Source organism: Oncorhynchus nerka, linkage group LG6, assembly GCF_034236695.1.
Source record: "Oncorhynchus nerka isolate Pitt River linkage group LG6, Oner_Uvic_2.0, whole genome shotgun sequence".
Classification (NCBI taxonomy): domain Eukaryota; kingdom Metazoa; phylum Chordata; class Actinopteri; order Salmoniformes; family Salmonidae; genus Oncorhynchus; species Oncorhynchus nerka.
The window spans coordinates 69960458-69985316 of NC_088401.1; the positions used below are offsets into that span (position 1 = coordinate 69960458).

At 39.4% G+C, this 24859-nt stretch overlaps 2 protein-coding genes across 3 annotated transcripts; both read left to right on the forward strand.

The window, feature by feature from the left end:
- The first annotated feature begins 8654 nt into the window (after positions 1 to 8654).
- LOC115130907 (uncharacterized) lies at positions 8655 to 13138 on the forward strand. Of its 2 annotated transcripts, XM_029662486.2 has the most exons (6): positions 8655 to 8731; positions 9044 to 9391; positions 9564 to 9923; positions 10105 to 10221; positions 10384 to 10445; positions 11227 to 13138. In XM_029662486.2, the coding sequence occupies exons 1-6, from the start codon at positions 8686 to 8688 to the stop codon at positions 11356 to 11358; spliced, it is 1065 nt and encodes a 354-aa protein (XP_029518346.2). In that variant the 5' UTR covers positions 8655 to 8685; the 3' UTR covers positions 11359 to 13138. The 2 variants fall into 2 exon arrangements, with proteins under 2 accessions (XP_029518346.2, XP_029518347.2); XM_029662487.2 differs by lacking the exon at positions 10105 to 10221.
- A 1713-nt stretch (positions 13139 to 14851) lies between these two features.
- Positions 14852 to 24314, forward strand: LOC115130908 (signal-regulatory protein beta-2-like). Its single transcript, XM_029662488.2, has 6 exons — positions 14852 to 18727; positions 18986 to 19330; positions 19833 to 20174; positions 22043 to 22159; positions 22297 to 22349; positions 22473 to 24314. Exons 1-6 carry the CDS (start codon positions 18685 to 18687, stop codon positions 22599 to 22601), a joined length of 1029 nt encoding a protein of 342 aa, XP_029518348.2. The 5' UTR covers positions 14852 to 18684; the 3' UTR covers positions 22602 to 24314.
- Positions 24315 to 24859: the final 545 nt, after the last annotated feature.

Here is a 24859-nt window from a genome sequence, read left to right on the forward strand (position 1 = left end):
TTATAGTAGAATCCTCATTCAAGTTTCAAAAGAAGGTTGACATCTAGTGGAAGCCGTAGGAAGTGCAACTTGACTCCATAGACACTATGTGCGTACAAAATGAATCCCAAACGTTACCAATAAACTTTGTCCATAGAAGTCAAACATAATTTCTAATCAATCCTCAGGTATCCTAATATGTAAATAAACAATCAAATCAAATCAAATGTATTTATATAGCCCTTCGTACATCAGCTGATATCTCAAAGTGCTGTACAGAAACCCAGCCTAAAACCCCAAACAGCAAGCAATGCAGGTGTAGAAGCACGGTGGCTAGGAAAAACTCCCTAGAAAGGCCAAAACCTAGGAAGAAACCTAGAGAGGAACCAGGCTATGTGGGGTGGCCAGTCCTCTTCTGGCTGTGCCAGGTGGAGATTATAACAGAACATGGCCAAGATGTTCAAATGTTCATAAATGACCAGCATGGTCGAATAATAATAAGGCAGAACAGTTGAAACTGGAGCAGCAGCACAGTCAGGTGGAAGTTGAAACTGGAGCAGCAGCATGGCCAGGTGGACTGGGGACAGCAAGGAGTCATCATGTCAGGTAGTCCTGGGGCATGGTCCTAGGGCTCAGGTCAGTTGAAACTGGAACAGCAGCATGGCCAGGTGGACTGGGGACAGCAAGGAGTCATCATGTCAGGTAGTCCTGGGGCATGGTCCTAGGGCTCAGGTCAGTTGAAACTGGAACAACAGCATGGCCAGGTGGACTGGGGACAGCAAGGAGTCATCATGTCAGGTGGTCCTGGGGCATGGTCCTAGGGCTCAGGTCCTCCGAGAGAGAGAAAGAAAGAGAGGAGAGAATTAGAGAACACACACTTAGATTCACACAGGACACCGAATAGGACAGGAGAAGTACTCCAGATATAACAAACTGACCCCAGCCCCCCGACACATAAACTACTGCAGCATAAATACTGGAGGCTGAGACAGGAGGGGTCAGGAGACACTGTGGCCCCATCCGAGGACACCCCCGGACAGGGCCAAACAGGAAGGATATAACCCCACCCACTTTGCCACAGCCCCCACACCACTAGAGGGATATCTTCAACCACCAACTTACCATCCTGAGACAAGGCTGAGTATAGCCCACAAAGATCTCCGCCACGGCACAACCCAAGGGGGGGGCGCCATCTCAATCAAATTTAAGACGGAGAATAGTATGTTCATTTCCGGAGATAAATAACGACGTGCGCGCTCTCATCCACGTGCGTCAAAACACAACAGCCAAAATGGGTACCACTTCGAAAAACTACAAATTCTAGCTAACTTTAAAAAACAAGCCTGAAACTCTTTCTAAAGACTGTTGACATCTATTGGGAGCCCTAGGAACTGCAATCTGGGAGGTAATTCCATTGATTTCCCCATAGACAGGCATTTTAAATGATGTCACCTCACCCCAAAAAATTCCAGGATGGATTCTCCTCGGGTTTTCACCGGCTATATCAGTTCTGTTAGACTCACAGACATAATTTTAACAGTTTTGCAAACTTTAGAGTGTTTTCTATTTATATGTTTTCTAATTATATGCATATCCTAGATTCTGGGCCTGAGTAACAGGAAGATTATTTTGGGTACCTCATTCATCCAAACTTCCGAAAACTGCCCCCTAGCCCGGAGAAGATATCTCTGTGCATTCAAATCGCTAAATGCAATTGTGTTCATTGTCCGTAGCTTGTGCCTGCCAATACTATATACCCACCACCACCATGTGGCACTCTGTTCACGACATTGACGTCAATGTGAGCATTTCATCACTGAAGTTGGTTACGACACCAAACTGCAGTCAGGTCGAAACCCTGATGAGGACAACGAGAATACAGATGAGGTTCCCTAAGACGGCTTCTGACTGTTTAAGAAAAAATTATTCAGTTGTGCAAACCCACAGATTCATCAGCTGTCTGGGTGACTGGTCTCTGACGAACCCGCAGGTAAAAAAAACGGATGTGTAGGTCCTGGGCTTGTGTGGTTACATGTGGTCTGCTGTTGTGAGGCCGGTTGGACGTATTGCCAAATTCTCTAAAACGGCACTGGAGGCAGCTTATGGTAGAGAAATGAACATTCAATTCTCTGGCAAAAGCTCTCGTGGACATTCCTTCGGTCAGCATGCCGATTGTACGCTCTCTCAAACTTGAGACGTGTGGCATTGTGTTGTGTGACAAAACTGCACATTTTAGAATGGCCTTTTCTGGTCCCCAGCATAAGGTGCACCTGTTTAATGATCATGGTGTTTCATAAGCATCTTGATATGCCACACCTGTCACGTGGATGGATTATCTTGGCGAAGGAGATTAAGCTCACTAACAGGGATGGAAACAAATTTGTGTACAAAATATGAGAGAAATAAGCTTAATTGATATAGTTAGAGTCAGACAAATGTATTTAACCTCGTATGGATAGGGGAGACGCTAGCGTCTCAACTGGCCAATTGCTGGGGGAAATGCAGAGCGCCAGATTTCAAATAAAATGCTATAAAATTCAAACTTTCATTAAATCACACATGTAAGATACTCAATTAAAGCTACACTCGTTGTGAATCCAGCCAACATGTCAGATTTTTTAAATGCTTTTCGGCGAAAGCATAAGAAGCTATTATCTGATAGCCTGCATCATCTGCACCATCAGTAAACAAAGGAGCTAAAATAGCAGGCGCTACACAAAACGCTGAAATAAAATATAAAATATGCATTACCTTGGACGAGCTTCTTTTGTTGGCACTCCAATATGTCCCATAAACATCACAATTGGTCCTTTTGTTCGATTAATTCCGTCCATATATATCAAAAATATCCATTTATAAAGCACGTTTGATCCAGAGAAAAACAGCTTACAAAAACGCAACGTCACTACAAAATGTTTCAAAAGTTGCCTATAAACTTTGCCAAAATATTTCAAACTACTTTTGTAATACAACGTTAGGTATTTTAAAACGTTAATAATCGATCAAATTGTAGACGGGGCAATCTGTATTCAATACAGGAAAGAAAAGAAACCAGCACTGCTTTTCAAGTCTTGCGCAACTCACAAAAGTGTCCCCAGTTCCAAGTTGGCCTACTTATTCATAGCACAAAGGAATAACCTCAACCATATTCCAAAGACTGGCGACATCCAGTGGAAGTGGTAGGAACTGTGTTATTTCTGTCGCACTGCTTTGCTTTATCTTGGCCAGGTCGCAGTTGTAAATGAGAACTTGTTCTCAACTAGCTTACCTGGTTAAATAAAGGTGAAATAAAAAATAAAGAAATTGTCATGCTGAAACAGGAAAGAGACTTCCCCAAACTGTTCCCCACAAAGTTTGGAAGCACAGAATCGTCTAGAATGCCATTGTATGCAGTAATGTTAAGACTTCCCATCACTAGAACTAATGGGCTCAGCCCAAACCATGAAAAACAGCCCCAGACCATTATTCCTCTTCCACCAAACTTTACAGTTGGCACTACGCATTGGGGCAGGTAGCATTCTCCTGCTATCCCCCAAACCCATATTTGTCTGTCGGACTGCAAGATGGTGAAGCGTGATTCATCACTTCATAGAACATGTTTCCACTGTGCTAGAGTCCAATTGTGGCGAGATTTACACCACTCCAGCCGACGCTTGTCTTTGCGCATGGTGATCTTAGGCTTGTGTGTGACTGCTCGGCCATAGAAATACATTTCATGAAGCTCCCGACTAACACTGCTGACATTGCTTCCAGATGCAGTTTGGAACTTGGTAGTCAGTGTTGCAACCGAGGACAGACGATTTTTACGCTATGCACTTCAGCACTCGGCGCCCCGTTCTGTGACCTTGTGTAGCCTACCATTTCGCAGGCTAAGCCTTTGTTCTTTGACGTTTCCACTTTAAAATGACAGCACTTACAGTTTACCGGGGCAGCTCTAGCAGGGCAGAAACTTAACTAACTGACTTGTTAGAAAGGTGGCATCCTATGACAGTGCCATGTTGAAAGTCACTGAGCTCTTCAGTAAAGCCATTTTACTGCCAACGTTTGTCTATGGAGATTGCATGGCTGTGTGCGTTATTTACACACTTGTCAGCAACGGGTGTGGCTGAAATAGCTGAATCCACCAATTTGAAGGGTTGTCCACCTACATTTTTATATATAGTGCATATTTTGGTAGTGCATATTTAAACATGTTAACCCTCTCAAGGCTGCCGGCCCAGACGGCATCCCTAGCCGCGTCCCCAGAGCATGCGCAGAACAGCTGGCTGGTGTGTTTACGGACATATTCAATCAATCCCTATCCAAGTTTGCTGTTCCCATATAAATCTCTAGCCACTTTATAATAAAAAATGGATGTAATAAATGTATCACCTGTTAAGCAATGCCACTTTATATAATGTTTACATACCCTACATTACTCATCTCATATGTATATACTGTACTCTATACCATCTACTGCATCTTGCCTATGCTGTTCGGCCGTCGCTCATCCATATATTTTTATGTACATATTCTTATTCATTCCTTTACACTTGTGTGTATAAGGTAATGGTTGTGAAATTGTTAGATTACTTGTTAGATATCACTGCATGGGCGGAACTAGAAGCACAAGCATTTCGCTACACTCGCATTAACATCTGCTAACCATGTGTGAGACAAATAAAATTGTATTTGATTTTATCAACTACTGTATGTAGGTTACAAATGTTTACTGAGGAACATGACAGTGTGGCAATGACCAATAGACTACCAAGCTAGATGCAAAATAATCTGGTAGCTATTTCTGCATTTGCATTTTATGAGCAATTCACAGAATAAAGATGATTTGATGGGAAAATTTCAAGCTAGCTGATTAGATAGATGATTAGGTTTAGAATACCCAAGCAAATGCTGGCCACGTAGCAAGCCAACTACATAGAGGCTACTGTACATTGCCTGTTGCCTACTGTACATGATTAAGAAATATATTGCCTGTAGCCTACTGTACATGATTAAGGAATATATTGCCTGTTGCCTACTGTACATGGAGGAGGAACGTATTGCGTGTAGTCTACTGTACATGGAGGAGGAACGTATTGCCTGTAGTCTACTGTACATGGAGTAGGAACGTATTGCCTGTTGCCTACTATACATGGAAGAGGAACGTATTGCCTGTAGTCTACTGTACATGGAGGAGGAACGTATTGCCTGTAGTCTACTGTACATGGAGGAGGAACGTATTGCCTGTAGTCCACTGTACATGGAGGAGGAACGTATTGCCTGTAGTCTACTGTACATGGAGGAGGAACGTATTGCCTGTAGTCTACTGTACATGGAGTAGGAACGTATTGCCTGTAGTCCACTGTACATGGAGGAGGAACGTATTGCCTGTAGTCTACTGTACATGGAGGAGGAACGTATTGCCTGTAGTCTACTATACATGGAGGAGGAACGTATTGCCTGTAGTCTACTGTACATGGAGTAGGAACGTATTGCCTGTAGTCCACTGTACATGGAGGAGGAACGTATTGCCTGTAGTCTACTATATATGGAGGAGGAACGTATTGCCTGTAGTCTACTGTACATGGAGTAGGAACGAATTGCCTGTAGTCTACTGTACATGGAGGAGGAACGTATTGCCTGTAGTCTACTGTACATGGAGGAGGAAGGTATTGCCTGTAGTCTACTGTACATGGAGGAGGAACGTATTGTCTGTAGTCTACTGTACATGAAGGAGGAACGTATTGCCTGTAGTCTACTGTACATGAAGGAGGAACGTATTGCCTGTAGTCTACTGTACATGGAGTAGGAACGTATTGCCTGTAGTCTACTGTACATGGAGGAGGAACGTATTGCCTGTAGTCTACTGTACATGGAGTACGAACGTATTGCCTGTAGTCTACTGTACATGGAGGAGGAACGTATTGTCTGTAGTCTACTGTACATGGAGGAGGAACGTATTGTCTGTAGTCACCTGTACATGGAGGAGGAACGTAGTGCCTGTAGTCTACTGTACATGGAGGAGGAACGTATTGTCTGTAGTCTACTGTACATGGAGGAGGAACGTATTGTCTGTAGTCTACTGTACATGGAGGAGGAAAGTATTGCCTGTAGTCTACTGTACATGGAGGAGGAACGTATTGCCTGTAGTCTACTATACATGGAGGAGGAACGTATTGCCTGTAGTCTACTGTACATGGAGGAGGAACGTATTGCCTGTAGTCTACTGTACATGGAGGAGGAACGTATTGCCTGTAGTCTACTGTACATGGAAGAGGAACGTATTGCTTGTAGTCTACTGTACATGGAGGAGGAACGTATTGTCTGTAGTCTACTGTACATGAAGGAGGAACGTATTCCCTGTAGTCTACTGTACATGGAGTAGGAACCTATTGCCTGTAGTCTACTGTACATGGAGGAGGAACGTATTGCCTGTAGTCTACTGTACATGGAGGAGGAACGTATTGCCTGTAGTCTACTGTACATGGAGGAGGAAGGTATTGCCTGTAGTCTACTGTACATGGAGGAGGAACGTATTGTCTGTAGTCTACTGTACATGGAGGAGGAACGTATTGCCTGTAGTCTACTGTACATGGAGGAGGAACGTATTGCCTGTAGTCTACTGTACATGGAGGAGGAACGTATTGCCTGTAGTCTACTGTACATGGAGGAGGAACGTATTACCTGTAGTCTACTATACATGGAGGAGGAACGTATTGCCTGTAGTCTACTGTACATGAATCAGGAATATATTACCTGTTGCCTACTGTACATGGTGGATGAACAGGCCTGCATCTGTTAAACCCAATGTCACCCTCAGAATAGGAGAGAATTTCCTCTTGGTCAAATGCAGGATTTCTTAAACTTTAGGCCTGGACCCAAAGTGGGCCCTGGGCATATCAGACGTGGGTCGCAAGTTATGATAATATACTGTATTTATAATCACAAACAATTTTTTCTTAACTTGGGTACTTGGAGGACGAATTGGGTCACGGGAGTAGGGTCAATTACTCATTTGAGTCTCGAGCTGAAAAAGTTTAAGAAATGGTCTGGAGAGTGGTTTCCTGAGCAGTCCCCTGGTTACTACCTGTTTACCCTGGCACTTGAGATCTTTAAGAAAATCAACCGAGTCTACGTAAATGATCCCAGACCCCTTTGACACATGACCTCACAGAACCCCTTAACAAAAATATCCTAAGTACGATGTCCATGCCCTCGCGGAAATCTAATTAACTCAATAAAAATGTTCCCATAAAAATCTGTCAATTTAAGCTAAAGATATATGTTTTTTTGTACTGAATGCATCTCAATCCACCGCATCCGCCTATGTAATACTTCAGCATCTACAGTGAAAGGTGACAGAGCTACAGCAGTGTTTGTCAGACCATGAGACATCCCGCGAATTTGTCTTCTCACAAAATTATATGTAGCATCTGAACGGTTTCGCCTATATTAACTATTATGAAATGATGAGATTCTCACAAACATTATGGTGTTCTCCGTTTTGCTCTACGACCCCCACAAGCATCTTGGGACTTGTCTGAAGTCAGTACAGCCGATCTGACAACTACTGTCTGTAGTTTGGGCTACATACTGGTTTGACCCCTCTGTTTAAATATGAGACTCTCTCGAACTCATACAATTCAGTTGTTTTGCTATAGGATGCCTACAGGCCTCACAAGACTTGTCTGAAGCTCCCCCGGTACCATTTGAAAAAATGTATGGAACTATATATTGAGACCAGTTGAGGCTGCTGAGGGAGGACGGCTCATTTAAATGGCTGGAATGGAGCGACTGGAATGGCATCAAACACATGTGTTTGATATATTTGATACCATTCCACTGCTTCCTCTCCACGAGTCCATCTTCCCCAGTTATTAAGGAGCCACCAACCTCCTGTGATGGAGACTGTTTATGGACAAGAACAAGGGGTAAAATCAATGTATAAAGCGTTCTTATATGTCTCAGATGTAGGATAGACACCTTTCAATGCATTTGTATGGGCTAATAGCAGAGGCCAAAAATACATTTTCATCAAATATATACATATATTTTTTTTTACATATATTAAAAATATGCCTTAAGGCTTGGTACTACTTAGCCCCACTCCACAGTTTAGATAGAGCTTAGCCTCGGAAGATTAACAAAAACATAATGTTAAAGTCTAAGTGCATTTTCAGTCAGATCTTTTCATGCCAAAAATAATTAAATGAAACATGACAAGTAAAAAGGACAGGCAAAATATAGCAATTGTACTGTGCAGACAGAAATGCATTGATATAGTTAGTTAGACAAATGTATTTGTGTCTATCCACAATAATACACAATTCAGATTTTGTAAATCACATTGAGACCACATTTGAGATACTAAAAACAATCATGGTCAAACATGATGCAAGCAACATCTATAGCACATTACGGCATCTATACACATGTATCCATACAACAAAAAAGTACACTGGATAAAAGGACAATTAAACAGTTCAAAACATACAACATATGAGGCACTGTAGTACACAGTAACATGAAAGCTAAGGTTGTGACCTTATGACATAACAGGCATGTCAGGTTCACAGAAGAAATGGGTCACGGGTTGGAACATTTTACAGGAAGTATTGAACACTATGTTCCAGCCAATGAGGTATGTTTTCAAGTTTGAATACTTGGTCTTGGGTTCTCATTTAAGCACAGACCAAATCAACACCACCTCCCCAGAGGTTACATACCATGATGGTCAGATTAGGGGTTGCTGTGATTATTCTCAGTGCAATGTGTAAGTACAATTTCATCACTTCATCATAATACATAAAAAATATTGTTTTTACTGTGCCGTGCAATTCAATATAGTTCAAGGTTCTTGAAGGGTAGGATAAATTGACATTTAGAACGTTCAACCAACACAAATACCATCTAAAAATAAATTATAATCAAAGTAAGCAGAAGAAAAGTAAAATATCTGGAATGATTTTCACAACTTGATTTTCAATTATTTGAAATGTTTTCACAGACTTGTTTTCTCTTAACATTTGTCCTTGTCTGTGTGATAACTACAGTGTGCTTGTGTTTCTGTTTCCATTTGATTTAGATGTAGACCATGTTAACCTGCTAAGTCCAGTGACCACTGTTCAACTTGGTGATCCTGTAACCCTGCTATGTGTTTTCCCAGAAGAGGAATTCAACGATGAGCAAATGCACTGGTACAAGCAAACTATGGGAGGAATTCCACAACTTGTCTCATCGATGCATAAATTTTTAACAGAACCTGTGTTTCACTCTGGATTTAACAATTCACACTTCAGCGTAACTTTGGCTCAAAGGATGTTTCGCCTTACTATCATGAAGTCGATCCCAGAAGATGAAGCCATGTACTATTGTGCAATTGGAAGAGTGATGACTGTGAAGTTTAGAGATGGCACATTTCTGTCTTTAAAAGGTAAAATAATTGTACTTTCTATTTTTAAGTTATGTCAATTGGACAATAACTTTTTAATAAGTAATAAGACAAAAATATTGCTGGGCACTTTTGTGATTTATAGCGCAGAAAAATATGTTAATCTGAAATTATTTGAATGTCTGATAATGACTCTATGTTCTGATTAATTTAGGAAACGGTCAGAGGTCTGACAACCAGATAGTGGAACAGCAGCCAGAGTCTGACCCAGTCCATCCAGGAGACTCTGTGACTCTGCAGTGTACTGTACTCTCTGAGACCTGCACAGGAGAACACAATGTGTACTGGTTCAGAGCTGGATCAGGAGAATCCCATCCAGGAGTAATTTACACCCCTGGGAACAGGAGTGATGAGTGTGAGAAGAGCCCTGAGACTCCCTCTCCTACACAGAGCTGTGTCTACAGCTTATCCAAGAACAACCTCAGCCCTTCTGATGCTGGGATTTACTACTGTGCTGTGGTCACATGCGGGGAGATCCTGTTTGGAGACGGAACCAAACTTAACACCATTAAAGGTACAACTTCTTGTTAAATTGATAAAGCACCTTACACTTCTTTATCTAAACATTTAAGCATATTTTAATTATATGATTATTTAGTAGTTAAAATGGGTCAAAGTGAGAAAAAAATTGTGTTGTCAACTATGCATCCTTAACATAAAACATAGCAAGCATGTTGAATGTATTTTAATACCAGGAAACACAGTGGATCCCATTGTCCTCAGCTTGGGAGCAGCAGTGACTGTGTGTGTGATTGTCATTTTTATTCTTGCTTGTACCAAAAACAAGAGACAAACATGTGATCATTGTAAAGGTAAGTCATTTTAGACATGCAGAACATATCTATTGTTTTGTGTCAAATGTGTGAGCAATGATCATTTAAAAGTAAAATCTCACCTCATGGGCTGACACCGTTGAATGGTATACTGTATATTCTGTCTCCATTTCATGCTTGGATTTCTATCTGTTGATACAGCAAGTGTCTCTCAGCATATTCACCATGATGATAACCTCTCATCAGAGCAGTCAAGTGGTCAGGTATGTAACATCTATATTATCCAATGTGTGAAACAAGAGGTACATTGCCTGTTACACAGGAGTGTGTAAATTAGTGTATATGTGTATATTTGTGAATAAATCACTAAGTACAGCAGCAACCCATGAGATGTTGCGTCAGAATTGTTTGTCATAAAGAAAACCTGTATTTAAATATAGTTAATTATAACCTGCAGCTATAATTTGGCAAGCTCTCAGTTGATCAAAAATGTGTTAGTTTTAATAAAATGTTTAGTTACATTTTAGATGTGGGGCTTTAAGATGTTAAATTACCCTCATATCCGCTAGCTTATTTATTGTTCAGAAATCTGTAGCGTAAATCTGTAGTGTAAAAATTATATTTAACAATGTCAACATGCTTTGAACATCAGTTTTGGTTATTACAAAGTAAATGATTTAGAAATGTTTTTGTTTCATTTGTCTTTAATGCCGTAGCCTGTAACTAACTAGTATGAAAAAATATGACACTAAGACCAGGATTCAATCTGATCCTAGTTAGATCCGTGTTATAGCAAGCTTGATATTAAAAAAGAATAGTTTCTGAGCTGACATCTGGAGTGTTTACCATGAATGCGATATCCTTAAATGTCAGAGAAAATGACATACAAACTGCATTGTTAGCAGTCCTGCGCTCTCTGCTAAGATTTGAATCCTAGCTTCCGCATGAACATTCCCCTTACCGTATTACCGTTAATGTTATTATTGGACTTTTCTGTTGTTGTGCACAGTGGAGTTATATTATTTAGTGTACTCTATTCCTTAGGTGCCAAACACAGATATTTTGAATTATGCTGCATTGCATTTCTCTGAGAAGAAAACTAAAAGAGGAAGAAAGAAGAGAGAGACACAACAGGAGAGTGTGTACTCTGATGTCAGGTACTCAGACTGGGACTGAACTTTGTTTCAGATACAGCATTGACAAAATGATCTCAGTCAAGTGTCTCTTTTTAGACACAATTTAAGCATTTTGGTAAAACAATCGCACGACATTGCTTTCAGATTAACTTTCACAATAGTACAATACAATATCCAAATACAATACCATAGACAATGGAATTACAACCATGTTTCTGCTCAAAATATCTTCTGGAGTGGTCAACTTATTCTGAGCTAGCTGGGTTTTCATCTTTAAATGTCTATGTACACTATTGGTAAAACGTTTTAGAACACTTACTCAATTCAAGGGTTTGACTTTATTTGTAAAAAAACATTTTACATTGTAGAATAATAGTGAAGACATCAACACTATGAAATAAAGCATATGGAATCATGTAGTAAACAAAGAAGTGTTAAACAAATCAAAATATATTTGAGATTTGAGATTCTTCAAATAGCCACCCTTTGCTTTGATGAAACCTTTGCACATATGTTCATAACATTGTGTAAAATGTTGAATGGAACAATATCATATTGGGTTGATATGTGCAGAATAGTTTTTGTTCCATACATTATCACGTATCTAATTATAGCAATAAATGAATGTTGTAGGATTATCATTGACATTTAATATCACTGAATATTTCTAGTATAGTGTCTTTGGTTTGTTATTCATTTCACAAGAGGTCAAATTCTTACTGTCTGTCATAGTTAAATTATGGACATAACCATTTCATTCATGATTATTCAAGCTTTTCAAGTCATAAGAAACATTTTTGTACCATCATGTACATTCATATTTTTGTATACTATCTCTTTAAGGTAATAATTTAACTTTATGAAGTCAATTTACATATGATATTATGCTAAGCTCTTACTGTGGAGAGGCAACTAGGATGAGTGGGCTACTCCTCATAGAGGTAGGTCTAGTAAACCATGTAAAGGGCATTATGGTCAAATAGAGATATGTATCGGTCGAATAGAGTATGGTATCAATTAGTAGGCCTAAAGCATTCAACAGACAGACTGGGAAACATTATATAACTGTTGGCCCAGATACACATCACTGGTCTTTTGATTGCGCTAACTGCTTATTAGTTGAAAATGGAATAGGACATGTTTAACTTTTTCCACAGAGATCCTGTTTGGCAATGGAAAAAAATGGATATTGGTAGTTTCTGAATATTATATTGTGAGTTGTTATATTCAAATAATGATGTCTCATGTAGGAGAGTGCTTATAGCATACAGAAACACATTGTGTTAAAGGGGACAGTCTGGAATTCAATTCAAGTTAACGATATATAGAAATGATTAAATAACATTTTGTCGCTTATAGAAGTCACATGAGCTTGTTTTACTCCATTGTTTGTAAATAGTGTTATTGTAAACACACACTGTTTAGACTCAAAATATGGTGTTGTGACTTTACTTTCATTATTCTGATGACTGTATTTATTTAATCCACTAACTATGTTTAATTGTTACCCAATAAAATAAACAATGTAACAATTAACCCCAGAATAAGTTGTTTAAAGAGTTACCATCTCCCAAATTAATATTTATATAACAACAGTATAACATCCATAAAACAGTCAACATATTAATCGTGACATCTTATCATATCATCATTCTGACGAGTCTTCTTGGATCTGCAAAATCCCCAGCCTTGCTCATAATTCAGTACTACACAAATTGGTTTAATTCTTTATTGACTAGCTAACTAAGTAATAACACAGAATAAGCATACACCTCTACATGTCTCTACATGTCTCTACATGAGACAAAGGTCGCTAGTGGACTGACAAAATATGATGGCTTGTTACCAAAAGAGGGAGGGGTAGAGAGAGAGGGCAGGGGAGGGAAAGAAACACTTATCATTGATACATTTGGGAACTAACCTCACATTAATCATAATACTTTGCACATGAACTACCACCCATTTGGAGTAAGAAATCAAGAATGTATTTAGGTGTGAATGCCTTTGTTCGCCGTTAATCTCTGTCGGCACCAAGCCTTTTTTGAAAGGGTTTTGTTGGGCCTTTCCGTGGCCCACTTGTACATGCTCTGATTGTCCACCAGAGGTCACAATGTCCTTCCTCTTTGTTGTCCGGTCTCCAATGGGGTGTTTCCTCAGAACATCTACTTAGCTGTACCAGTGATTGTCTGAGAGGGGAGTTATCTTCTTCCCCCTTGTGTTGGTATTCAAAGTTCCAAACCACTTTACACAAGCAGCTGCAGACCGGCAATGTCCTGGTCTGAATGGTGAGGTTATCTTTTTCACCTCGTGTTGTCGTTCAAAGTTTCAACCATTTCAAACATGTAGTTCTCCGTGTCATGTTTCCTGGTCTAGTAGGTGGGTTAATTTTCTTCCCCTCGTGCCGAGTTTCAAAGTTCCAACAATTTCAAGTGTAGTGACTGCTCCATGCTTTTCTGGACTAATGATCATTTCGTAACCAAGGCTTTTTATGCACTCCGGGTTACATTTCTTCAGCCCTAACCTTTATCTGTTTATCAACATAAGTGGTGGTGGGGTGGTCGATTTTCTTTTTTTTTCTAATCCTGGATTGTCCTGTTAAAACTATTTATCTATTTACAAAACTTTTATTTTGTATAATATAAAACATCAATGCCGGCACATCCTGTAGTCATTGCCCTGGGAGTGACATAAGTTTGTGTGTCTGTGTGATTGTGATCATTATCATCTGCAACAGAAATACAGAGCCAGAATGTGAACATTGTAAAGGGGAGGTCTATAATATTGCCAATTGTTGGGCACCAAATTTCTGATTAATCAAATCAAATAAAATTTTATTGGTCACATACACATGGTTAGCAGATGTTAATGCAAGTGTAGCGAAATGCTTGTGCTTCTAGTTCCGACCGTGCAGTAATATCTAACAATTTCACAACAATTACCTTATACACACAAGTGTAAAGGAATGAATAAGAATATGTACATATAAATATATTAATGAGCGATGGCCGAAAGGCATAGGAAAGATGCAGTAGATGAGATGAGTAATGTAGTGTATGTAAACATTATATAAAGTGGCATTGCTTAAAACTTCTTAAGGTATAGGGGGCAGCATTTTCACTTTTGGATGAATAGCGTGCCCAATTTCAACTTCCTGCTACTCCTGCCAAGAATATAAGATATGCATATTAGTAGATTTGGATAGAAAACACTCTTCCACTGGATGTCACCAGTCTTTGGAATTTGGTTGAGGTTATTCATTTGTGCAATGAAGAAGTAGGGCCATCCTGGAAAAGGGTAACGCTGTTGAGAGTTGGCCAAGACTTGAAAAGTAGCTTGCATCCCACTTGGCCAAAAGCCAGGGAAAATGCAGCGCGGCAAATTCAAATAAAATTATATGAAAATCACATTTTTAAATGTTAATAATTGATCAAATTGAAGACGGGTCTATCTGTGTTCAATACTGGAAGACAACAAACCAAGCAACTTTTCAAGTCTTGCGCAACACGCAACAGTGTTACGCAGTTCCTAGATGGCCAGACTTCTTCATTGCACAAAGGAATAACCTCAACCAAATTCCAAAGACTGGTGACATCCAGTGGAAGCGGTAGGAACTGAAAACTCATTTTTTAAAATATAAATATGAACTTTATCAAACAAAACATACATGTATTGTGTAACATGAAGTCCTATGAGTGTCATCTGATGAAGATCATCAAAGGTTAGTGATTCATTTTATCTCTATTTCTGCTTTTTTTGACTCCTCACTTTGGCTGGAAAAAATGGCTGTGTTTTTCTGTTGCTTGGTGGTGCCCTAACATAATCCTTTGTGGTGCTTTCGCTGTAAATCCTTTTTGAAATCTGACACTGTGGCTGGATTAACGAGAATTTTATCTTTCAAATGGTGTAACATACCTGTATGCTTGAGGAATTTTAATTATGAGATTTTTGTTGTTTTGCCCTGCACTTTCACTGGCTGTTGCGGGGGTGGGGGTTCCTAGACAGTTTAAACATCTCTAGAGACAATCTCATCATTACTCAATGCCTAGGTTTACTTCCAATGTACTCACATCCTACCATACCTCTGTCTGTACTTTATGCCTTGAATCTATTATCTCTCGCCCAGAAACCTACTCCTTTTACTCTCTGCTCTGAACGCACTAGATGACCAGTCCTGATAGCCTTTAGCCGTACTCTTATCCTACTCCTCCTCTGTTGATGATGGTGATGCAGAGGTTAATCCAGGCCCTGCAGTGCCAAGCTCCACTCCTACTCCTCAGGTGCTCTCATTTTTAAACTTCTTTAACCGTAAAAGCCTTGGTTTCATGCATGTTAACATTATAAGCCTCCTGCCTAAGTTTGTTTTATTCATTGCTTTAGCACACTCTGCCAACCCTGATGTTCTAGCTATGTCTGAATCCTGGATTAGGAAGACCACCAAAAACCCTGAAATTTCCATCCCTAACATGAACATTTTCCGACAATATAGAACTGCCAAAGGGGGAGGTGTTGCAATTTACTGCAGAGATAGCATGCAGAGTTCTGTCTTACTATCCAGGTCTGTACCCAAACAATTCGGGCTTCTACTTTTAAAAATCCACCTTTCCAGAAACAAGTCTCTCATCGTTGCCGCTTGCTATAGACCATCCTCTGCCCCCAGCTGTGCCCTGGACCCCATACGTGAATTGATTGCCCCCCATCTATCTTCAGAGCTCATGCTGCTAGGTTAACTAAACTGTGACATGCTTAACACCCTGGCCATGCTACAAACTAAGATTGATGCCCTCAATCTCACACAAATTATCTATCAATGAATCCACCAGGTACAACCCCAAATCCGTAAACACGGGCACCGTCATAGATATCATCCTAACCAACTTGTCCTCCAAATACACCTTTTCTGTTTTCAAACAAGATCTCAGCGATCACTGCCTCATTCCCTGCATCTGTAATGGGTCTGCGGTCCAACGATCACCCCTCATCACTGTCAAACACTCCCTGAAACACTTCATCGAGCAGGCCTTTCTAATCGATCTGGCCCGGATATCCTGGAAGGATATTGTCCTCATTCCGTCAGTACAGGATGCCTGGTTATTCTTCAGAAGTGCCTTCCTCACCATCTTAAATAAGCATGCCCCATTCAAAAACTGTAGAACCAGGAACAGATATAGCTCTTGATTCTCTCCAGACCTGACTGTCCTTATCCAGCACAAAAACATCCTGTGGCATTCTGCATTAGCATTGAACAGCCCCCGTGATATGCAATTTTTCAGGGAAGTTAGGAACAAATATTCACAGGCAGTTAGGAAAGCAAAGGCTAACTTTTTCAAGCAGAAATTTGCATCCAGTATCACAAACTCAAAAAAGTTCTGGGACACTGTAAAGTCCATGGAGAATAAGAGCACCTCCTCCCAGCTGCCCACTGCACTGAGGCTGGGCAACACAGTAACCACCAATAAATCCACTATAATTGAGAATTTCAATAATAATTTTTCTACGGCTGGCCATGCTTTCCACCTGGCTATCCCTACCCCGATCAAAAGCCCTTCACCCCCCACAGCAACTCGCCTAAGGCTCTCCCACTTCTCCTTCACCCAAATCCAGACAGCTGATGCTCTGAAAGAGCTGCAAAATATTGACCCCTACAAATCAGCCGGGCTAGACAATCTGGACCCACTCTTTCTTAAAAATATCTGCCAAAATTGTTGCAGCCCCTATTACTAAAATGTCCAACCTCTCTTTCGTATCATCTGTGGTTCCCACAGACTGTAAAGCTGCCGCGGTCATCCCCTTCTTTAAAGGGTGAGACACTCTATACCCAAACGGCTACAGACCTATATCTATTCTACCCTGCCTTTCAAAGATCTTTGAAAGCTAAGTTAACATACAGATTACCGACCATTTAGAATCCCACCATACCTTCTCCGCTATGCAGCCACTCCTCAGTAAAAGGCACAAGACAGCCCGCTTGGAATTTGCCAAAAGGCACCTAAAGACTCTCAGATCATGAGAAACAAGATTCTCTGGTCTGATGAAACCAAGACTGAACTCTTTGGCCTGAATGCCAATTGTCACATCTGGAGGAAACCTGGCACCATCCCTACAATGAAGCACGGTGGTAGCACCATCGTGCTGTGGTGATGTTTTTCAGCAGCAGGGACTGATAGACTGGTCAGGTTTGAGGTAAAAATGAAAGGAGCAAAGTAAAGAGAGATCCTTGATGAAAACCTGCTCCAGAGCACTCAGGATCTCAGACTGGGGTTAAGGTTTACCTTCCAACAGGACAACGACCCTAAGCACACAGCCAAGACAACGCAGGAGTGGCTTCGTGACAAGTCTCTGAATGTCCTTGAATGGCCCAGCCAGGACCAAGACTTGAACCTGATGGAACATCTCTGGGGAGACCTGAAAATAGCTATGCAGCAACGCTCGTCATCCAACCTGACAACGCTTGGGAGGATATGTAGAGAAGAGTGGGAGAAACTCCCCAAATACAGGTGTGACAAGGTTGTAGCGTCGTACCAAGAAGACTCAAGGCTGTAATCGCTGCAAAAGGTGCTTCTACAAAGTACTGAGTACAAGGTCTGAATACTTTTACATTTTTTATACATCTGCAAAAATGTCTGAAAACCTGTTTTTGCTGCTTTGTCATTATGGGGTATTGTGTGTAGATTGATGAGGGGGAAAAACTATTTAATCCATTTTAGAATGGAATAAAAGTCATGGGGTCTGAATAGTTTCCGAATGTAGATTAAGCCTAGTCATGGACTAAGCTCTTTCTGTCACGTCTACTCCTGTGTTCGCCGTCGCTGGTATACATAACACCGGTCCTGGGATCCATTATTACGCACACCTGGCATCAATCATTAAGCGCACCTGTACGTCTATCATGAGGCACACCAGTACCTCTCCTATACCTGGCACTCCCTTAGGATCCTTCCCCAGTCAGTATTGTTCCTGTGTTCATGCGTAGATCCTACTGTTATGTTGTTCCGTTCCATGTTTGTTGTTTTATTAAACGTTTCACCTGCACCTGCTTCTCAACTCACAGCGTCTTCGTTACACATTCAATGTAAAAACTCTACTGAGAATGTTTTGAATCGTGGTCTTGGATATATTGCATCACTGAGCAATATCTCGTTGTAATGTAGGCCAACAAATTAGTGCACTCCATAAATCTTTAGATTGCCTACAGTACATGGCTGAAAACGGATGGAAACGTTCAACAGGAAGTGATGCAAGTCTTTCCCCTAACCAATCAAGTCATTCTTAGATTTTAAACATCCCACAATTCTTTTCATTTTGTCAGTCAGTCATTCATAGTAACAAAGAAAAACAGTTGTTAAAGCTACAGTCAGTCCGTATCAAGATGATCACAATCTGCCTTCTTTGGGGACTTCTCTCTCAAGTGTGTAAGTGCATGTCCTAATCTCACATAGTACTTTACTGAACAGTAGAATTGAAAATCTAAAAGAATAACAATATCATATTGGAAAGTCATATCTAAAGTCATATATTCAGTATGGACAGCAATGTGACCGATATATCTTCAGACATTTTAAATTGCAGTAGTTTGATGACTTAATTAAGAAAAAAACCTGTTACTCAAAGGTTGAACAATGTCCATTTCCATTTAAAGTTGACATCTGATTACATTCACATTTTGGCAGACCTGATTCAGGCTGAAGATGCTCCTCAACCAATACCAGTGACTACTCGTCTATTTGGAGACAATATATCTTTGCCATGTCCTAAAGAAGAATCTCAACAATTCCTGTACTGGTACAGACAAACTGTTGGCCAACTGCCCCATCTTGTCGCATCTGTGTCCTATGCATCAGAACCTGTACTTAATGGAGAGTTTAAGAACCCACGTTTCAAAGTGGAGACATCTGAATATGTGTATAATCTCATTATCAGAAATATCAGCACATTAGATGAGGCAACATACTTTTGTGGAATTGGGACAATGTATGGGATGAACTATGGACATGCAACATTTTTGGCTGTGAAGGGTAATTTAATTTAAATTGTGCATTTCAATGTTCACCAAGTGTTTTTGTGTATTGTTATACATACAGTAGATGTACACTGCCATGTACAGTAGATGTTCCGAGAAAGTATTAACAATCTTGCTGCAGTATGCATAGAAAGTGGATATTCATGGATGCGTGTCATAATGGTCAAATGTAAAAACAACTTGTCATTTTTGGAGACAGGTTTTTGAAATGACATCGTTACGGTATAGCTAGCAAAAGAGTGTAGAAACGGTAGCTAACTAACTTTTACTGTAAAGAACTCTTAAGATGCCTAGCTAAGCATCTTGGCTGACTGTGGGGTGAATACATTTGAATAATTACTGACAAATAGAAACTGCACCTCTCTTTTCTAGCAAGCAAAACGCTGTTTCCAAAACTGCCATGTGCCTAAAGGAATGTTTTCTATTTAAAACTCTATGACCTCTCCACTTTACAAGCTAATGAATAATTATGTTCTCAATACAATGACACAATATAGGACACAATCACCCTACATTGGTGCAGCAACCAGTTTCTGATCCAGTCCATCCAGGAGACTCTGTGATTCTACAGTGTACAGTACTCTCTGAGACCTGTACAGGAGAACACAGTGTGTACTGGTTCAGAGCCAGATCAGGAGAATCCCATCCAGGAGTCATTTACACCCCTGGGAACTTGAGTGATGCGTGTAAGAAGAACCCTGAGACTCCCTCTCCTACACATAGCTGTGTCTACAGCCTCTCCAAGAACAACCTCAGTCTCTCTGATGCTGGGACTTACTACTGTGCTGTGGCCACATGTGGGGAGATCCTGTTTGGCAACGGAACAAACCTAAATATTGGTAAGTAATGAATATTATGTGTTATAATGTTGAAAATACAGAAGAAAGTTTAGTCATATTAAAAGTGGTGCATGTACATTGAGTGTACAAATCATTAATAAGAACATCTTCCTAATATTGAGTTGCACCCCCTTTTGCCCTAAATGTTTTGGGGCATGGACTCTACACGTTGTCGAAAGTTTTCCACAGGGATTCTGGCACATGTTGACTCCAATGCTTCCCACAGTTGTGTCCTTTGGGTGGTGGACCATTTTTGATCCACACGTGAAACTGTTGAGCGTGAAAAACCCAGCAGCATCGCAGTTCTTGACACACTCAAACCGGTCCGCCTGGCACCTACTACCATAACCCGTTCAAAGGCACTTTTTTTTTGCCTTGCCCATTCGCCCTCTGATGTACACAATCCAATTGTCTCAAAGCTTAAAAATCATTCGCTAACCTATATCCTCCCCTTCATATACACCGATTGAAGTGGATTTAACAAGTGACAAGGGATCATACCTTTCACCTGGATTCACCTGGTCAGTCTGTCAAGGAAAGAACATCTTCTCATAATGTTTTATACAGTCAGTGTACAGCACAGTGGTTGAGGTCAATGTGCCTTTTGCTATAACAATATTCTCATCATTGACCAGAAATGAATGTTCAGCTGAAAATTCTTAGATTCTGTAAACAAAATACAACCTGCTAATAACTTATTTAAAGAAATACAAAATTAATATTTTGACAAATCTCTCCTTCAAAATGTGGCTACAATCAATCCACATCTTTCATATGAAAATAACACCAATTTTATGGAATGTGTATTGTGCTTTTCATTACAAAATTCATCTCAATAAAATGACAAACACAACAAATATAAATTGAGACGATGGAGATAGAATGTCCTTAGGTAGATTAGGATGTTGGAGATGGAGATTGAATGTCCTTAGGCAGATTAGGATGATGGAGATGGAGATTGAATGTCCTTAGGCAGATTAGGATGATGGAGATGGAGATTGAATGTCCTCAGTCATACTAGGAAAAGGGTGTTGAGGAAGTTTGGGCTGGAAAGGCAGGATAGAGACAAAAGACAGAGCCCCTCATCAGAACATCACACATACTTCTCCTGCATTCAGTTCCTCCATGGAAGCTGCTCCTTTCTGTAGGTACTGGGCGTCCATTACCAAAAATGTGCCACTGTTGCTGAAAGTGCAGGGAAAGTCACCAGAAATCAACAGTTGTTAAAAACAGACACTGATCCTCCTCTGCCATCTTCAGAAACATTTTTATTTTAATATAAGGGTGGTATCTATATATATCTTACTATTTTTTTAGTCATATAAATGGTGTTATATATTTCTTACTATTTTATTTTAATGTAATGGTGGTATGTATTTCTATTATTATTTTATCTTACTATATGGTTGGTATATATGCCTCTATCTATATTATTTGAATATAAGGGTGAAATAGATCTCTCATACTATTTTATTTTAAAATAAGGGTGGTATATATTTATTTTACTATTTTGTTTTAACATAAGGGTGAAATGTATCTCTCCTACTATTTTATTTTAATTTAACGGTGGCATATATCTCTTTTATTATTATATTTTAACATAAGGGTGAAATGTATCTCTCCTACTATTTTATTTTAATTTAACGGTGGCATATATCTCTTTTATTATTATATTTTAATATAAGGGTGGTATATATATATTTATATATATATCTTACTGTTTTATTTTTATATAAGGGCGGTATTTTTCTCTTACTATTTTATTATAATTCAAGGGTAGTTATATCTCTCTTCCTATTTGATATTAATATAACGGTGGTATACATGTATATCGACTCTCATTATTACGTTTTTTTATTCCTTTTTAGAAAGATCACTGGATCATGTAGTCATTGGACTGGGAGTGACATCAGTTTTCTGTGTGATTGTGATCATTATACTCGTCTTCAGCAGAAATACAAAGCCAATTTCTGAACATTATAAAGGTGAGTCCTCTGGTATTACAAACTGTAGTTGAACACCTAATATATTTTACGGTTAATGCACAATACTTGTCTTTAAGTATAATACCTCTGTCTTTACCTTTTGTCATGTTGATGCTTGTTTTTATTCATGTTAACAGTGAGTGTTGCTCAGCATATTAGACATGACAACTCAACCACTGAATATGATCAGGTAATAAAGGCAAGTGTTATAATATTGGCCTGTTGGTAGATAATTTGTGATATGATACTAGATACTCCAATTTTTCGACTATTATTATGACTAATTTTTTTAAACCAACAACATTATTTACAGGATCAAGACCTAGATACCCTGAATTATGCTGCATTGCATTTCTCTGAGAGGAAAACTAAAAGAGGAAGAAAGAAGAGAGAGACACCACAGGAGAGTGTGTACTCTGATGTCAGAGTAGACTGGGACTGAACATTGTTTTTATGTGCAGAGGAATGGATGTAGTTTGGTCAATAAACTTTTCTTAATATATAATGTATTTAAACAGTCATGATATTTGACCCTTAATGATACAGTGACATTTTCTGTCAAGCAAGACAGTGGCAGAATTTTCCCTATACCCATCATGAGGTTATTAGAACCTAGCCTATGAATGAAAGTTTACAAAATAGGTGCACACAAGTCCAGATAAAGATTTGAGGTGACAGACACTGACACATGGACAGAAAGGGACAATACCGTCTTGCACACTTTTGCCTGCATCTAGCTGATCTAGTGTGTCATCATTAGTCCAACAGTTACAAACTGGAAAAATTCAGGTATATTTATTACCTGAATTTATTATAGTTTCGTTCCGTTTGCTTCCGTTGAAGATTTGTTTTAACAGAATCTGAGGAATGAATACACCACCGTTCACACTCAAACAGCTCACTTTCATAACCACATACAAACAGCTTGTTGTATTCCTTCTCGCATCTACGCTCTCTCCTCCTCTCACCTTTTAGCTTCGCTTATGGACTTCAATGCACAACACATCAGCTGTCTGTGACCAGGTGAAAAAACCTTTCCAAACCGATCCTTCATGTCATAGCCGCTACATACAGCACACATCGTTGTCATCATATTAGTTAAAGTAACGTCATAGTCAGCATAGCTAATAGAACTAACAAGATATTTAACCCGCTACAATGATGCAGTAAAATGTACAGTCAGTGAGCAGATTAGCACTTACACCAAATTAGTAAAACCAAAAGCTTACATTTACTTGAAAGAGTTCCAATTTTGCATAGTTAAAGCCAGCTAACTAACATAGCATCCCTCTGTTTGAGCTGGGTGTTTGAGTAGCCAAAACTAGCTAGCTGCATTTGCTAGCTAAGTAAGTGAAAGTGAAAGTGAAAAAAATACCAAATATATCTCTCTCTCTCTCTCCCAATCCTCATTCATTTTTTATGAAATTCACTGAGAACTGTCCTCCCCTTCCTCCTCTGAGGAGCCTCCACTGATGTAGGAAGCTAATTATTCTAGGAGCTTCTCTGTCAGAGCACCACTGTTATGGAACGGCTTGTCCTGTCAGGTAGGAGGCCAGAAACCATTGAGGACTTTAAATCACTCCTGAGAAACCCAGTTTTTTTGTTTGGCCTTTAATCTGTGATTGTATTGTTATTTTAGACTTCCTTAGTGATTCTATGTCATCCTCTTGTATTGTATCTCTTGTATATCAGCCCTTTGCTTAGACATACTGTTTAACTGTGAGCCAACTCAGTGGCAGTGTGCTTAGTGTCCTACCTGAGATAAGAAGGTTGAGGGTTTGATCCCCGATCGAGTCACACCAATTACTCTAAAAATGGGACCGGATGCCTCTCTGCTTGGCACTCAGTATAAAGGAGACGGATTGGGTTAAGTGTCCTGTCCAGGAGGTGACCTTGTACATCAAGCTGCATTCCACTATAGAATCAGGAGATAGGCTCCTGACGCTATGAGGCATTCTGTCTCGAACAAGGATGAATTACTTTCCTAATGTTATATTGTAAAGTTTGATCAGCCCCCATAAAGTTGATCAGCCCCAATTTGAAGTCATTTTTCTCTATTTGCAATAATGTATAATTGTATTATGGTTCTATTTTTATTGTTTTAATAATTCTTCCTAAATGTATTATTGTTGTGGTATTTACTGTAACCCATTAAACAAACATTGAGGTATTATATTATTATATTATATTATTGTACATAATGTAGGTCAATTACGTTCTACTGTATTTATTGAGTTCACACAGCTTACTGTAATTATAGCTATAATGTACCAGCATGTACCAGTAGTGCTGTGTCGAATTGTTAAACCAATTTATCATTAAACATTGCCTGATGTATCATATTATTTAAAATTGAGCTTTAATAATGGTACAAAGAGTGACTGTCCTCAAAGGTGTAAACTTTGAAATTGACAACAAATAAAACATACTGCACATGTATTAATACTTGATTCTGAAATAATCAAAGAAACAAAACAGTACAAGCCAGATAATGCATACAAACAAATCAACCCTTATAACATAAAGCAAAATTATTTTACCATTATTAACAGCTACATTTTAAAATAATATGATTCATCAGACAATATTTAATGATACATTGGTTTAATGATTCTACACAGTGCTACTGTTACATTGTTTAAAAAACATAATTGTCCAACTGTTCATAGCCTCCAAACATGATGCATTGGATAAATAGAA

Excerpts from the sequence above, each read along its gene's own strand:
- LOC115130907 (XM_029662486.2), top strand. The coding sequence starts at position 8,686 with ATGATGGTCAGATTAGGGGTTGCTGTGATTATTCTCAGTGCAATGT. Across the intron at positions 9,924-10,104 it reads CAAACTTAACACCATTAAAG|GAAACACAGTGGATCCCATT; the intron begins GTACAACTTCTT and ends TTTTAATACCAG. Across the intron at positions 10,446-11,226 it reads CAGAGCAGTCAAGTGGTCAG|GTGCCAAACACAGATATTTT; the intron begins GTATGTAACATC and ends TCTATTCCTTAG.
- LOC115130908 (XM_029662488.2), top strand. The coding sequence starts at position 18,685 with ATGATCACAATCTGCCTTCTTTGGGGACTTCTCTCTCAAGTGT. Across the intron at positions 19,331-19,832 it reads AACATTTTTGGCTGTGAAGG|GACACAATCACCCTACATTG; the intron begins GTAATTTAATTT and ends GACACAATATAG. Across the intron at positions 22,350-22,472 it reads CAACCACTGAATATGATCAG|GATCAAGACCTAGATACCCT; the intron begins GTAATAAAGGCA and ends CATTATTTACAG.